We start from the raw sequence: 15,494 nt of genomic DNA, 5'->3' as shown, positions 1-15,494 counted from the left end.
AGGCGAGCATGCGATACTAGATTGAAACCGTGCCTTTGCGAAGAGTTTTTTTTCTTTGTTGTTGTTGTTGTTGTTGTTATTGTTATTGTTATTGCTGGGCCTTGGCTGAGGTCTTGTTTTTTAACCCATTGGTTACCTGCAGGCCGGAGACAATCCCGCCGCCAGTTGAGGAACGAGAAGGACAAACCGCTCCCTCCTCTCCTGGCCAGAGTGGGCGGCAACCTCGAGGTCGGTCCACCCTCTTTGCTTTCAATTGTCCAAATGTATTTATTCTATGTAGTCCTGTATACAGGCACAGGCGAGAATGGTCAGCAGCATTGCGCAGTTAACTATGCACGTATCAATCACGAGTCACAAGTTGCGAATGACTTCAATCTCAGCTAAGCAGTGGAGTAACAACTACAACATGTATAATTGATGTTTATCAACAGAATACTTTCTATGTTTGTGAACAAAACAGCAGGAGTAGGCAGCGGCGTGACATTTTTTTTCTTGTGTGGCTTAGGTTCTTGGCTTCAATACACGCCAGCGGAAGGCTTTCCTCAATGCGGTGATGCGCTGGGGGATGCCGTCTCAGGACGCCTTCTCCTCTCAGTGGCTGGTCAGGGACCTCAGAGGCAAGACTGAGAAGGAATTCAAGTAAGTCGAACGAGACACAAGCAACGAGACGTTGAAGTGATGACATTTCACACTTGGCCGTGTCTCCGCAAGAGCGTACGTGTCGCTCTTCATGCGTCACTTGTGCGAGCCGGTGGCCGACGGGGCGGAGACGTTTGCCGACGGCGTCCCCAGGGAGGGTCTGTGTCGCCAGCCGGTCCTCACGCGCATCGGCGTCATGTCGCTTGTCAAGAAGAAGGTGCTGCTCTTTCATGTGTTCTTTCAACATTTAGAACGACTGCGATAACTAGCTCCCTTAGCCCGTCAATGGCATTTCCCATTAGGCGTTAGCATTAAGCTAGCAGACATTGATAAAGTTTGAGAATCACTACCTGACTTTCTGTTTGGGTCAAAATCGCCACGACGTGTTTCTAGATTCAGGAATTTGAGCACATTAACGGGCGCTGGAGTCTCCCGGAGCTCAAGCCTGACGTCAGCTTGGACAAATCCTCCTCCAGGGCATCGTCCCCCGCCGCCAAGACCGCGACACCCACGCCGGACGCCAGCTACAACAACACGCCGTGCACCTCCAAGCCAGGTATCCAAGTCACGAAAGTACGCCGACTCTCCAGACAACCTGTGAGCTCACCACATTTTTTGGGACGTCAACAGCGACGCCCGCGCCAGCGGACAAGCCTGAAAAGAACGGGAAGGAGGGCGACAAGGAGGACAGGGAGAATGGCGAGGCCCAGTCTGAGAAGGAGAAGGATGACAGCGAGGAGGGAAACAAAGAGGTGGGTCATGAAGGAAATGTCATCCTAATGAAACTTTGACAGAGTCTTTCATTTTTATGTTGTAATATCAGCAAGGTACTGTTTCCTGTGCTGAAAACGGGGCCTTAAATGACATGGAGTCATGTCGTGTAAAATTGCTGGGTTAAAATACGGTTTTGAGAATTTTCTCATCCCACTGATTCTCAAAACTAAATTGGTAGTTTCTTTTCCCTTTACAGTTCAGTTTTAAGTACATTAACATTTAAAATATTTTGTGAACACATTTTAGTATATTACTTTAATATATTTTAGTGCAGTCTTAATGTTGTAACTTTTTTTTAACAGACCATTATGTCTGTTATAAAAATCAAATTGGGTCCTTCATTAAAACATTTTGCTAAGCTTTTTGGTCATTTCAGCCTTGCCAACCGCAAAGCGTGTCTCCTCCCGGTCTGAAAACGGAGGGCAAAGGCGACGAGGGCAAAGACGGCGACGGCAAAGACGGCGACGGCAAAGACGGAGACGGCGACAACGGCAAAGACGGCAACTGCAACCAATCGCATGAGGAGGAGGAGGACGAAGCAAGCAGCGCCTCGCCACAGGAGAGGAATTTGCCAGACAAGAGCAAAGTAACAAGCCAGCAGGACGGACAGGCGCAAGTAGGAAAAGCAGGTACTGTAATATCTCACATACTTGCAGTTGACTGTTCACTAATTCACCTATTTGCATTTGTTTTATTTTTATGGAACTTATCCCCAGTTATTCACATGTTTGTGTTTCTTCTGAAACCCTAAAGCTCTGCGTCTCTTGGATGACGAAAAGGCGGCTGACGAGCAGCAAACAGACACGGAGAAGCCGGACGCAGTCCAAAAGTCTAAGGACGCCGCCGAAACCAAGAAAGGTGAATCAGACAGCCGTCAATCAAATCTTTTGAGGGGTTTTTTTCCGCCCTGCCCCTAAACGCTACTTGGCGCGTACTCCTTTCGTGAACAGACGAGACGAAAGGTGAAAAGGATGCTGGGAAAGAAGTCCGAGAGGTGAAGGCGGAGCCGGCCAAGGGGAACGGCAAACCGCCCGCTGAGCGACCTCGCTTCATGTTTAACATCGCTGACGGCGGTTTCACTGGTCAGTCACCGTGATGCAATGTCAAACTGAAATTCAAAATAATGATGATGCATCCGCAAACTATATTATATGAAGACCATGTTTATATTGCTTGCCTCCCCCGCACTCAAGGAAGGTAGATAGGGAGGTACCTCCTCAGTACCTCCTCGCTACTGTACCCAAGGTAGGTAGGACGATGGGACCAAAGGTCCAGTAGGCAATGGGGCTGAGATAATCAAATTAAACACCACCCAAAACCTCAGTTTGCAATTGTCATTTTTTTGCAATTACTTTTTCAAGGTCCTCTTCCCATGTATTTTTTCAGAGGTGAACGGAATGGTATCATCTGCATAATGATGAACCTTTGTCCCCACCTCAATGGTTTATATGAATAGAAAATGAAATGGGGCCCAAAATTGACCCTTATGGGACTCCCATTTTTACTTCCACCATAGATGAGGTGCATCTATCCAATGTCACACACTGAGTTCTATCACTAAGGTCATTGTCAATAAGGAAGGAAGGTATAGTCGGTAGGTGATAACTTGGGAGGTCGCTACCTGAGTAAGTAGGTCAGGAGATACCTGATGAACGTAGCTGAGGAGTTACCTCGGTGGACAGGTTGGACTTGGATAGAAAAAGTATAAATAGTAATATATGAACTGAAAAAACCCCAAAAGATGACAGGAGTATGTGCTTTCCTCTCCCCCACAGAGCTGCACACTCTTTGGCAGAACGAGGAGCGGGCCGCCATCTCCTCGGGAAAGATGAGCGAAATCTGGCACCGCCGCCACGATTTTTGGCTCCTGGCAGGAATCGTCATGTATCCTTGGCGGCGCAGTCAGCCGGCCCCATTCCAGCTCCCCTCCGGCCCCCCCCTGCCTCGCTTGTTTTCAACAGCAAACTAAAACATCAAGTACATGTTGTCCTCGCTATTTTTGCGAGTCAGGCCTGCGTATCAGTGACATGAATCTACTTTTATGACGCCGCACACTCCGAGTTCTTGTGTTTTCATAAAATCCATCACCCATAAGCCAGCTTTAGCAGCCATGAATTTGGCATCTCGGAATGGCATTTCGGACTGGCACAGAACTCCCAATAGTGCTCCCATGGCTTGTATGGTTTTTTTTGTTTCAGGCTTTTTTAGGCTATCGCCTAAAAGAAAGTTGAACATGAACCGAAGATAGGAAGGTATTTCTTTTGTTTTTTTTTTGACTAAGCGTCCTTGACCTCGACACCAGCCACGGCTACGCTCGGTGGCAGGACATCCAGAATGATCTGCCGTTCGCCATCGTCAACGAGCCGTTTAAGTCGCAGGCCAACAAAGGCAACTTCCTGGAGATGAAGAACAAATTCCTGGCTCGGCGCTTCAAGGTAAGACAATGCAAAAGTTGCATTATAAGCATTCAAAGCGACGAATATTTCTTTCTTATATTATGCATTTATTAATATAAATGTCACAAAATATTTTGTGCTTGCAAATGTTTTTGAGTTCAAATATGTTTACATTGTGATTAAAACGTGCTCTGATAAGTTAAAATGCTTTTAAAGTTTAGAGCATTTTCCAAGGGTGAAACTAAGAAATAATTGTATGCTCTTTTTTATAATGTGGATTTCACCTGTTCCGCTTGGGTCTGGAACATATCCCCCCGCAATGAACTGTATGTAAAACCCAAACACAGATCTAATTCTTGGCAAGCTCCTTATTTAGGCTGACATTTTGTGAAGAACGACACTTTATTCTGAGCGCTTTGCTGTCATCAATCACCTGACTGACGAAATGCCCCAAGGCCCACATGGTGGCCTAGCCGGAGTGCTGACTGCAGCGTTTCTCATCCTCTTTTTGACTGCCTCACATGTTTCAGATCTTCGAACATCCTCATTTAGGGCATCTGTTGCCTCTTTACTCATCGCTCAAAATAATGATGACTAAAAAAAATTGTATTTAAAAAAAAAAATAAAAAATTGATTTTGATTCATGATGTGACATGAATAAACAGCAGCATGAATATTCAGCAACTTTGTAGCTACCCAAGTGAGGTAGGGAGGTACTCAAAGTGGAAGTCAACCCAAACACATTTATTTCCAGAGCATGTTCTATGCAGGCCCGCTAGTTGAAACACGGCATTCTGATTGATATTGCGTTTGTGGAATATGAGAAATCCAGCCGTTTTTAGCCCTCTCTGGGGGCGGCCATTTTGTCACTTCTGTTGACTGAAGATGACATCAGAGTTGCTCAGGGCTCAGGTCATGACCAATCATGGCTCAGCTTCAGAAAACAGGTGAGCCCTTTTCTTGACATACTGGCAGCCGTTCTAGAGCATTTTCACTTAACTTTCAAGACCCACAGAATATTGTGCTGTGACACTAGAAGCACCAAACCTACCTGAAGAAAATGTAGACTTTCTTCTTCCACCCCCAAAGTGTTTTCTACCCCTTTCTGCTCTTAAGTAATCAGCAGTAGAACATGGGTAGGTTTCATCAAATCACCTATTCTGGACCAAAAAGTGTTGGGTTTTTTTCAATTAATTCTTTTTTTTAATTTTTTTTTTTTTTTTTTAATAGAAACATGTCAAGCAAAACAGTGACTTTGTATTTAGACATACACTGACATAGGGCCGCCTTTTTTCGTAGCTGCTGGAGCAGGCGCTGGTGATCGAGGAGCAGCTGCGGCGTGCGGCCTACCTGAACATGACGCAGGACCCCAGCCACCCGGCCATGGCGCTCAACGCGCGCTTCGCCGAGGTGGAGTGCCTGGCCGAGTCGCACCAGCACCTCAGCAAGGAGTCGCTGGCGGGCAACAAGCCGGCCAACGCCGTTCTGCACAAAGGTCGGTGCCACAATTTGTTTCCATACGCAGCAAGTTATAACCATTTGGCCCAGTGTTAAAAAATATCAACAACCAAATGAAAGAAATCTGTCATACAGTTCTTGACATAAACGCATCCTCTTTAGGTACCTTGGTAAGTAGGTGGTTACCTACTTCAATATGACAGCTAGGTAACTAGTCAGTAGGTCGCCTGGTACCTCTTACAGTAAGTACTGTAGGCGGGTACCTGAGGAAGGTACCCAGGTACCTAAAGTTATGTATCAGAGAAGCTAGCTAGTTATTTTAAGGAGGTACCCAAGGAGGGGAGGTTTGTAAGTGGGTAATATTCACTTGCACTCTTCAGGTAGTCACTCCACATTTTTTTTCTTTTGCAAAAAAAAAAAAAAAAACCCCACTCACTAAGGATTTGTAGTCCTTGAATCAATTCGTATCGTTCCAGATGAGCCAAATATGGTTGAATGGAGTCAGACGCCTGGAAAATGATACTAATTGTATGATTACGGTCCAAGCAAAACAAAAGGAAGATAATTCCACCTGGAAGACATTAATAGCTGGGCGCAGCGGAGTCATGTGTTGTTGCCCTTGCAGTGCTCAACCAGCTGGAGGAGCTGCTGAGCGACATGAAGGCCGACGTGACCCGGCTGCCGGCCACGCTGTCCCGAGTGCCGCCCATCGCCGCGCGCCTGCAGATGTCCGAGAGGAGCATCCTGAGCCGGCTGGCCAGCAAGGGCGCGGAGACGCACGCCCCTCCGGTCAGTCGCCTCTCTTCACTCCGAACACAAACACTCCAACCTGCGCAGGCTGCCAGTGGAAAAAGCGTGGAGGGCGGCCAGTAAAAACACAGAGCCCATCAACCTGCGCTATTTCACTCCACAACTGCTTCGTCAGCAGATTCTCCTCACCATCTTTAAGCACTTTACAATGTTATTCTCGTTCCCCTTGCTGCTGCTGCTGCTGCTGCTGCTGCAGTTGCAGTTTTTTTTTCAACCCTGGTCCGTAAATGCCATCTTGCCTGAACTTGGTTCCTTCTTTTCCTCGGTGCAGCCTATCCCTCCTGGACCCTACGCCACCCCCTTCACCCCGGCCCCCCCGGGCGCCCTCCTTATGGGCGGGGCCAACTACAGTCAGATGCCACCCGGATCCTTCATATCAGGTCAGTGAGCCTCCAGTTTCTTTCCCAATTAAACGAGCTGAATTCTTCATCGATAGCTTTTAGACGTGGGCTTGGTGTTCCGGCGAAACCTATCCTCCGTTTTCGGGCTGAAAACTCCCCAAGATGCCAAATGATGGCGCCAAAGCCCTTCCCAATGATAAAGTAGTCCTACCCAGCTATCCCAAGTAGGTACCCAACCAATGTATCCAAGTTGAAGTTTCACTACTTTGCCATTAGACAGGGCTTTGGTGCCATCTTGTGGCACCTTGGTGCCATCGGCGTATATACACGTGCACTTCTGCTGCATTTGATCTAGTTCAAATCATTTGCAAGCCATTTCTTTTCTACGTGTAAATTGAAAGCGATGTAAACATGTTTTGGGGCTGCTCTCCTGCATGTCGTGCATGCAGTCAATGATCAACTCATCGTGATCGTTTGAATCAGGTGCGTTGGCGGAGGGAAACGGGATAGCGGCCCTCGAGGACCGGAGTTGCCCACCCCTGCTTTAAACTAATCGCATAGACAATTTATCACTTTTCATGGGGGTTTACTTGCAATCGGGGTTCAGTCCCCATCTGTGTGCCTGTGCCATAGCTGTACTCATGAAGGCAGTGACTGATGATTTTCTGGACGATCTGGTGCAATGGCCCGGTCTGTCCGGACATCCAAGTGGAGGACAAACAGGACAGTCGAATAAAGCCTTGACTGCAAGTGAGGAAGATTTGCTCTTTGCTTTGCAGTCCTGGACCAAGGTTATTGTACGAACCAAATAAATCAAACTAAAATTGAAAAAACATTTCTTGGTGAAATGAAATCAAATAAAACCAAGAGTACTTGCAAAAAAAAAAAAGTGAACTGAAACCACATTTTAAAAACCAATTGTAAAAATAACTAATCACAGCAAAATTGTCCTTCATTTTTTTTTTTTTTTCAATTGATTTCATAAATGATCTTTTTATTTATTTCTGTGTGTACTACGGCGTGGCCGTACGGCAGTAAGACGGCTGAACAGTCGTTTGGTAATTGTATTTCACTTTCCGTACTTTACTTTATTACGGCAATACTTCTTGTGATATAAATATTCCATATATATGTGTGTGTTGTGTGTAAAAATACATATGAAAAATACCAATCCTAATAATAGCTAAGTAAGCAATTTTGCTCTAAAATCTAGCGGTATTCAAAACAAACTGAATTGAAGAAACAAAAGTCCAAAATGAAATGAAAAAGTAACTCGAAAAAAGCCCAAGCTATTCTAAGCCTGTTCTGGACTTGATTAGCCGACGGTCCTGCGCTGATGACACGGGCAAAAAGCCATCCACAGCGTTGCTCCTATTTAAAGATCTCATCTGAGGAATTCCATCTCTGTTGTTGTGTGTGTTTTGGAGGGGGGGTGGGGGGCGGACGGTGGGCTTCATGGAAAAACGCAATGTCAACATTGTGCTTAAATGTGAAGCGCCGTCAATAGTGAGTTCATCTCGGACTCTCAAAGTCCACGATGGAGTCCATATGGGGGGGCTTCTCGCGTTGGACGCCAGACAAGCACCTGAAATAGACATTAGCAAAGGCACTGTGTCTATATTAAGGCTCTTTTAACAAAATGTCAGACCTGTCTGACGACTCATTTGGGTCTGAGGAATGCGCACATTGTGTTTTGGCCGCCATGTCCGACCCGCCGCCTCCCGCAGCCGCTTGTGAATTGATATTCACCATGGCATGTGCTCGCCAGACACACTCTGTGGCTGGCCAGCATGTGTGCGTGCGTGCGTGCGTTTCTGTGCGTGGAGATGTTTAGCTAGCGGAGATGTGGCACAGACAACTGCAAAAAGCTGGTCTTTCCCCAACGGCTCCGGCGCGCAGCGCCGCCGTCTTGCTGTAATTGGAGACCCAAACATCTGTCAAAGGCATTGCACGTTCCATCGGCGAAAATGTCATTATCCCCAGGCCACGCCAAGAAAACACGCAGGAGGTATTTTGAGAGCGACGCCAACCGCAGAGGCACTCTGCTCGCGTAAATGCGTGACGGAAATAGCCGCGAGTTGCCCTGCCGGATCCCCGGCCGGCCTTCCGTATGCGAGGCCGCATGGCCGCCCGCGCCTGATTGGGGTCCTGACCAGGGAGGCAGAAAACCAGCTGGCCGGAGTTGTGGACACAGTTCAAAACAACAAAATCCAAAGACTTGGCCACCGTCGGGCTCCTATAATAGGCCTGTCCTCGGAGACATTCCAATGTGAGACGCCCCCCCCCCCCCCACCCACCCCCCGCCCAACCCCCGCTCACTTGTCTGCATAAAACTCAGTCCCATAACGCTTGTTGGGAACCGAGGTCCTGTTTTTCGGGGGGGGGGGGGGGTCCGCTTCCATGAGGGAGCGCTCCAAGCGACATCCAAGGTCTCGTCCGTGACGGACTCGGGAGGCTGGCTATCGAAGAGGCCTTTGCTCCTTTGGGGGCGATCCATTTTCTGCCCCTCCTTCAGATGGCAGTGATGACCACTGAGCGATCGGTCCCAAAGCGCCGTCTCTGGAAGAAGTGGAGCGATGGTTGGGACACTCCTCGGAAAAAAAAAAAAAAAGCGTCCTCGCAGCAAAGCGCCCGCTGCGCCTCACAATGTCATCGGCCCATCCGGACCGACTGGAAGAGTCGCGGACGTCCTTGCCCCGCCAATGCCTTGCGCTCCATACGTGACGCCTTGCAATTGAGATTTGCAAATTTGAATCGGATTCTGTTCAAAAGCACAACCGTTTACAGATGTAAGCTATTGGATCGCTATTGGTACATCTCGTCCCTTGGTAAGCATCGAGAAGGTCAAATGAAGTTGACAGCGAAGCTGAATCTGCCTTACATTTTGCGAGTCGCGTACACTCTGTTGTTTGTGGCGGCTGCGGCGAGGCAAAAGTATGCTCCCGGTGGCGAGCGTCTTGAGCTGCACTCGCTCACCCCCAAATCCCTCACGTCTTCCTCACCTGGACTCGCCGCGGGAGAGAATTCCCTCCATGCGCGCCACGTGGCTTGCCTCGCGCACCCGCAGGACGACCCGGCCCCATCCCCCCCGCCAGCTCCAGTAGCCGCCAGCTCCGACCGACTAAATCCCCCTCACGGGGGACCACTAAAGTGTCACGTTGTCGCGCTCCCCCTCTGCGAGCCTCCACTACAGTCTGCCGCTTGTCTGCCCCCACAGAAGCCGCCGGCGGAGCCACTTGGGGAGCCGGCGGGGGGCCGGCCGCCGGCGGCGGCGTGTGCCAGAAGACCAAGGAGCACGATGTGGTGCAGCGGCAGCGGGTGGTGGACCTGTGGAAGGACGGCAAGTCGGAGGGGGCAATCGGCCTGGAGCTGCGGATGCCCAAGTCCACCGTGCACAGCATCATCGTCAAGTATCGGCTCAGTAACACGGTGGAGAACCTGCCGCGCAACGGTCGCCCCAAGAAACCCTGACGAGCCACCGGGACCGTGCCTTGGGGGATACCGAGCGAGCGAGCGAGCGAGAGAAGTCGCCAGTCGGGGCTCAGGCGCCAGAGATGTGGAAAAGTGCCACTGACCGCTCGTGCGTTGGGAGTGCAAAAGAAAAGTGGACCTCAGAGAAGAGTGAACGTTAACAATGGTTAACAGGTTGTCGGGAATTCAGAGCGAGGAACACAAATAAATTCCCCATTTCCTGAGCTTTTTATCCCCCTCCCTCCTCTTTTGGAAAAAAAAAAAAAAAGAGTTCCCCTTGGATCAATTCTTCATTCACCGGCAGACTCAAGGAGCCTTTCTCCTCGCTTTGACCCGATACTCCCTCATTCCTCCGCAGTCTTCCCCTTCCACTCCTCCGTCAAGTCTCGACGCGCGCGCGCGCACGGCACGCACGCAGGCACGCACACATGCGGACTGTCTGGACCCCCCGCACGTTCTCGCAAAGGACTTGACGTATCCGCTGACTGGCAAGCAGATGAAGGACGACGACCAAAGTCATCCGGGAACACCGAGCTCCGCGGACACAAAGAGTCGCGGTCGTAGCCGAGACTTCATTGTCTGGCTGGAATTGGACTCGGCTGCCAAACACTCGGGGAGGAAAAAGCGCCGGCATGGCATTTGCGTCGGATCGCTCGGCCTCCGCTGACGGCGGACTGCCGTGCGTGCGGATGCTTTGGCTTCGACGCTTTATTCAAAGGAAGCAAAGGCCGGTTGGATGGGCTTACGTCCTTTCTTTGATCACTTGGCGCCGGGTTAACACGCGCTGGTCCAAGCGCACCATTTGGAGGTGGCGTCTCCCTCCCTTCTCTGTCGAACCCTGGTGCAGACCCGCGTTTGACACATTTGCTGAGGTCCTTTCCGGTAGCGCTTGTCCTCATTGGGGTACATTTCCAAATGAACAAGCTTGCGTTTGATATTGTTGACAACCTCTAGTGCCCCCCGCTTGACACATGGCATAACCCATCGGTCAATCAGGCCATCCGTTTTCGATTGAATTTCCCAATGCGGCACATACCAATGGGTACTTTGCGACCCCTCGCAACAACCGACGTCCCTCTTTGGTCTAACCCTTTGTTCAATTTTGCTTCGGCCATCCAACCCTTTTCTATTGCACTTGTCCTTGTTCGAGTCAATTTCAGCGATTATATTTTAGGCAGGTTGTTGATTTGTGTTTGGAGCCCCGTACGCACTACATTCCCAGCAGCAACATTTAGATGGAGTCTGGCTTTTTTTTTTTTTTTTTTAATCCGTTAAAGAAGCAGATTTCCTCACGCGGATTCGGTGGAGAGCAAAAGGCCAAAGAATGCTTCTGCCGCTGCCGTGTCATGGATGTGCGGCGCTGAAAGTGGCGAGCGCTCAGACACCCGTGCAAATCACTTCCAACCTCCGATTTCCTGCTCTCCCTCTCCACTGAGAAAGTCCAGCGGCGTGTGGATTTATGAAAGCCCAGCTGGAGCGACTCTCCGCTCTGAAGTTGCACGCGCGCGCGCGCGCGCACGCACGCACGCGCGCACGCAGAGGGCCGGTCCAGAATAGAACTCTTTGGCACGGCTACACTCGGCTGAGTCGAAAGGCTGCCTCGCTGCGCCAAGATGGCAGCGTTTTCGTCGCTCAGATAGCAGGCGGGACCTACCGGGGAGAGGTTTTTATTATCTGTTGGACCTGATTTGCGTCATGCGGTGCCGTTCTGAGCTGCTCCAGAACAATCCGGCGGGTGTCACATTTTTTCAAAAACAACCTGGGTTACCCCACATTTGACAACTGTTCTCACCCGTGGCTCGGTTTTGCTTTGGCAATCCAAGCATCCGTTTTCCTGCAACGATTGTCCTCGTTAGTGTCCCAGGTGAGCGGGAGACTCTCCTTCCAGCACAAGTTGCCATAAAAGCTCGCCATTAAAAACCTCATTTGGAGCTGGAAAGTTTTCCGCACGCCCTCTGGCGGACGGTTTTCTACGCACCGGCCGGTCGGTTCTCTTGCTCGTTCACCCAGTCTTCACCTCCGTTTGTTTTGCTTCTCATGTGATACTCTCCCCTCTCTCTTTCCATTCCCTCCGTTGGCCCCTCGCTGGCAAAATGCCACAAATCGAGTTAGCCTTTCCTCCTTATCGCAGGACAGATCTGGAAGCGCTGTTATGACATTTGAGCCGCGGTGCGAGCGCACCCGTCATCTATTCCTGGCTTTTGTTTGGAAAAGGCGCTCTAAACTCGCCGTCGCACTCCCAGAGCACGTTGACCAACGTGGGAAGCGTGTGTACGTTTGTGTCGAATCAGTGTTTTGGCTTCCGGAGTGCCACATGGCTCGATGCTAGGACACCGTTGCTTGTAGTGCATCCGGGAAGTATTCGCTGCTAAAGTCCAACGCTGCTTCTCACCCCAATACCCCCCCACTTCCCCTACCTTGCAGTGCTCAACGGACCCCCCTTGTCTGTCAAGAAAGAGCGGGAAGGAGAACTGCGACGGGAGCAACGTGGCGGCGAGATCATCTGTATTGACGACTAGGTTAACCCTCCGCTGACGCGCACACTCGCATATATGAATGAGCATTCAAGCTACACTGAGGCCTTGTCTACACGTAGCCGGGCTTTTTGCAAACGGCGGATATTAGCCTGCGGTTAGCCCGACCGTCCACACGTCCCCGGAGTTTTTTCATGCAAAACGCAAAACTCCGGCCGCAGCGGAGACTTGCGGATATCTCCGGAGCCGCGTTTGGCTGTGGACGGTCAGACCCGGAGATTTACGTCGTCACAATGCGAGAAAAATGCTCTGACGTCACTTGCGCGACTTGTGTTTTCATGCCAGTCAACATGGATCCTCGCGGCGCTGCGTTGGTTATAGCCATTCTCGGTGCGCTTTTCGCTTATTATTTGTCCGCAACCGACCACTGCTTCTCCTTGAAAGGTTTAAAAGCAATTCTGACCTCTCGTCGCTCCTCCCGAACGCGTTTGGCGCCGTGTTTTTGGTTTCGTCGTCAAAGGACGGAAGTTCCTTCCGAATGGACAGTATTTGGCGAACTACTGCCACCCAGAGGCTTGGCATGCGTTTGAAAACGCACTTCCGCGGTTCCGTGTGGATGCGTTTTTTGAATGTGTATTCCAACGCAGGTTGAGGATATACGGTTGTTAAAAAACCCCGGTTACGCGTAGACGAGGCCTGAAAAGAAACGAAATTTACCGAGAATCAAGGCGTTATCTTTGTGTGACTGACTTTGTTCCCACCAGATGACAGGATTTTTTGGGGGGGGTAAAAATGCAACGTAAAATTCTCTAAAACTTTGACTGTTCTCATTAAATGCTGACTTTTGTTGGGGGAAATGTGACGATATTCTCTTAAGATTTACATTTTTCTCAAGTTTATGACTTTTGTTTGGCAGCAACTGACTTCATTCTTCATTCTCCTAAGGTTTAGACTTTTTCATGAAAACAAAAAGAATTTATTCTTGTAGTGAAGCTAATAAAGGTGATCTTTATTCTCCCCAAAAATGTTATTTTATCTTGTAAATTTATGACTTTAAAAACATATCGCACTTCATTCCCATAAATGATGGCTTCTATCAAAAATGTCCCCCAATTTTATTCTCAAAAGTGCGATGTTTTTACTTTAAAAAATGCTATATATTTTTTTTTCTTCAAAAACGTTTTTCCTTCAAAAGACTGTTTTTCTCAAATTTGTCCACCTTCAATCTCGCAAAATATCCACAATTTTGCCCCCCCCCCAAATACTTTATTCTCCAAAAACCTGGCTTGATTTTTCCCAAGTTTATAACCTCATTCTTGCCAGATTTCTTCACAAAAAAATACATTATTTTCTTAATATTTGGATTGTTTCTTGAACATTTTGACTTTAAAAGAAAGACAGATTTCGTCACAACTTGATTCTTGGTATTTTTTTGCTTCTTTTTAGTGTGGCCCTAACACACAAACACACACTTGCAGTTCTCCTAACTTCCTGTGCTTGTCTGCCTCAAACCATGATACTCCTCAATGAGCCTCCTCTTCGGAGACTTACACACACACACACACACACACACACACACACGTCACTCCAACAGCATCCTCCCGCTGAAAGCTGCATGCAAATTTCTGACGGCATGCGTCAATCATCAACACAGTGTACAGTTGGATAATGCTCTTTTTACCACGAAGCTCCCTATGAATGTTTCTGACCGGTTTTGCAAACAAATCAGTATTAGCCAACATTCCCCGCACACATACACACTTTTTAGTTCTTCATAGATATTGCCTACTATTTTTTTTTCTTTTTTAACTTGTCATAACGAGGATCAAACGAAGAAGTTTTCAGGTAACTTCAGAAGTAGCTTTGTCATTTCTCATGCCTCCATTTTAGATTTGGGGCTTGTAGACGATTTACACGCACACACACACGCACACACACACACACACACACATCCTTCTACAGTAGATGTCAAATGTCTACACAACTCTGTTGAAATGCTAGATTTGACTACAAGAATATCAGGAAAAGCCTACAGAACATCTGAACCTTATTTGGTGTTAATCAGAGGTTTTAAGAGGGTGTGCACACTTGTGCAACCACATTTATTTTTACTTCTCCTCACAAAATTGAGTGGTACAGTTTATAGTGTAGGTCACATTAATGATGAGGAAAGTTTAGAAATATATATTTCCCATTTTTTTATATCACAAAAACGTGGCATTTAAACAGGGGTGTGTAGACTTTATATCCATTGTTTGTACCAGCCACAAATACGTACGTCTAACTATAATTGCATTTGGTCCTCTCCATCGTTGAAAAAGAGACGACAACAAAAAAACGCCTTATTGAAACATACAAATGGACAAAGTGAATGGAGGACAAAAAGATTTTTCATTTCATTAAAAAAATTCCACATTAAAATGTTGCTCCTGCCCCCCGCCAAAATAAGCACTTTGCTTTGTCCTTTTTTGGAGTTTTTTTGTTGTTGTTGTTTTTTGTTTTTTTAAATCTTTTGACACTACACCTATCAAATGTTGGCCGGCAATGAAAGTATTTACAAAAATGATGCATCTCCTTATTTTTTGTTTGTTTGTAATAAAACGGAATGAAATGAGACGCACATGCTCTCTGAATACTTTTTTGTTGACGTGTTCAAGATGAGCTGTGAAAGGATGGGGAGAGCCAGCATGAGGGCAAGTACATTGACTGTTGGATATAGCACTCCCCGAGCATGTTAAAGCGTATACAGTACTCATGTCAAACGAGTGTTTTCTCCAACGGAGTGCCACAAGGCTCCATGTTAGGGCACCATTGCTTGCAGTTAATGCTGAAAGTATTCACTTTTATTCATTCATTTATTCATTTTTACAGCCTTATAAAAATGATATATATATATATATATATATATATATATATATGTTCCTCAAAGTTTGACACACAAAACTTCATATTCACGTGAAAAAAGAGCTTGGTAAATTTATTGAAAATAAATTAGACATGTGTTACATTTGTTTTCACTTTATGAAGTAGCTGATTCATTGATTTGCTGTAAATAATAAAATGAAAAAAGTTTGCAAAATGAAATGTATTAATGATAGGTAAATTAATTACAAATACAATTTAAGAATGAC

At 47.6% G+C, this 15,494-nt stretch overlaps 1 protein-coding gene across 3 annotated transcripts in view; it reads left to right on the top strand.

Moving 5' to 3' along the window:
* chd3 (chromodomain helicase DNA binding protein 3) overlaps nucleotides 1-14,979 on the top strand; it is a 32,652-nt gene extending 17,673 nt beyond the window's left edge. For all 3 annotated transcript variants that reach the window (XM_086024258.1, XM_086024256.1, XM_086024255.1), the window contains exons 27-40: nucleotides 143-228; nucleotides 506-639; nucleotides 712-856; nucleotides 1,033-1,195; nucleotides 1,270-1,391; nucleotides 1,790-2,042; nucleotides 2,167-2,271; nucleotides 2,364-2,495; nucleotides 3,189-3,297; nucleotides 3,716-3,848; nucleotides 5,109-5,304; nucleotides 5,893-6,056; nucleotides 6,349-6,457; nucleotides 9,636-14,979. In XM_086024258.1, the coding sequence (XP_085880384.1) occupies nucleotides 143-228; nucleotides 506-639; nucleotides 712-856; nucleotides 1,033-1,195; nucleotides 1,270-1,391; nucleotides 1,790-2,042; nucleotides 2,167-2,271; nucleotides 2,364-2,495; nucleotides 3,189-3,297; nucleotides 3,716-3,848; nucleotides 5,109-5,304; nucleotides 5,893-6,056; nucleotides 6,349-6,457; nucleotides 9,636-9,889 (2,105 nt within the window). In that variant the 3' untranslated portion in view covers nucleotides 9,890-14,979. The remainder of the gene's footprint in view (nucleotides 1-142; nucleotides 229-505; nucleotides 640-711; nucleotides 857-1,032; nucleotides 1,196-1,269; nucleotides 1,392-1,789; nucleotides 2,043-2,166; nucleotides 2,272-2,363; nucleotides 2,496-3,188; nucleotides 3,298-3,715; nucleotides 3,849-5,108; nucleotides 5,305-5,892; nucleotides 6,057-6,348; nucleotides 6,458-9,635) is intronic.
* The last annotated feature ends 515 nt before the right edge of the window (nucleotides 14,980-15,494 follow it).

Source organism: Filicampus tigris, chromosome 2 (assembly GCF_054856515.1).
Source record: "Filicampus tigris isolate MCC_2025a chromosome 2, RoL_Ftig_1.0, whole genome shotgun sequence".
In the NCBI taxonomy this organism is placed as follows: Eukaryota; Metazoa; Chordata; class Actinopteri; order Syngnathiformes; family Syngnathidae; genus Filicampus; species Filicampus tigris.
The sequence above is the reverse complement of the archived record's forward strand: the minus strand, read 5'-3'. Positions and strand labels throughout refer to the sequence as shown.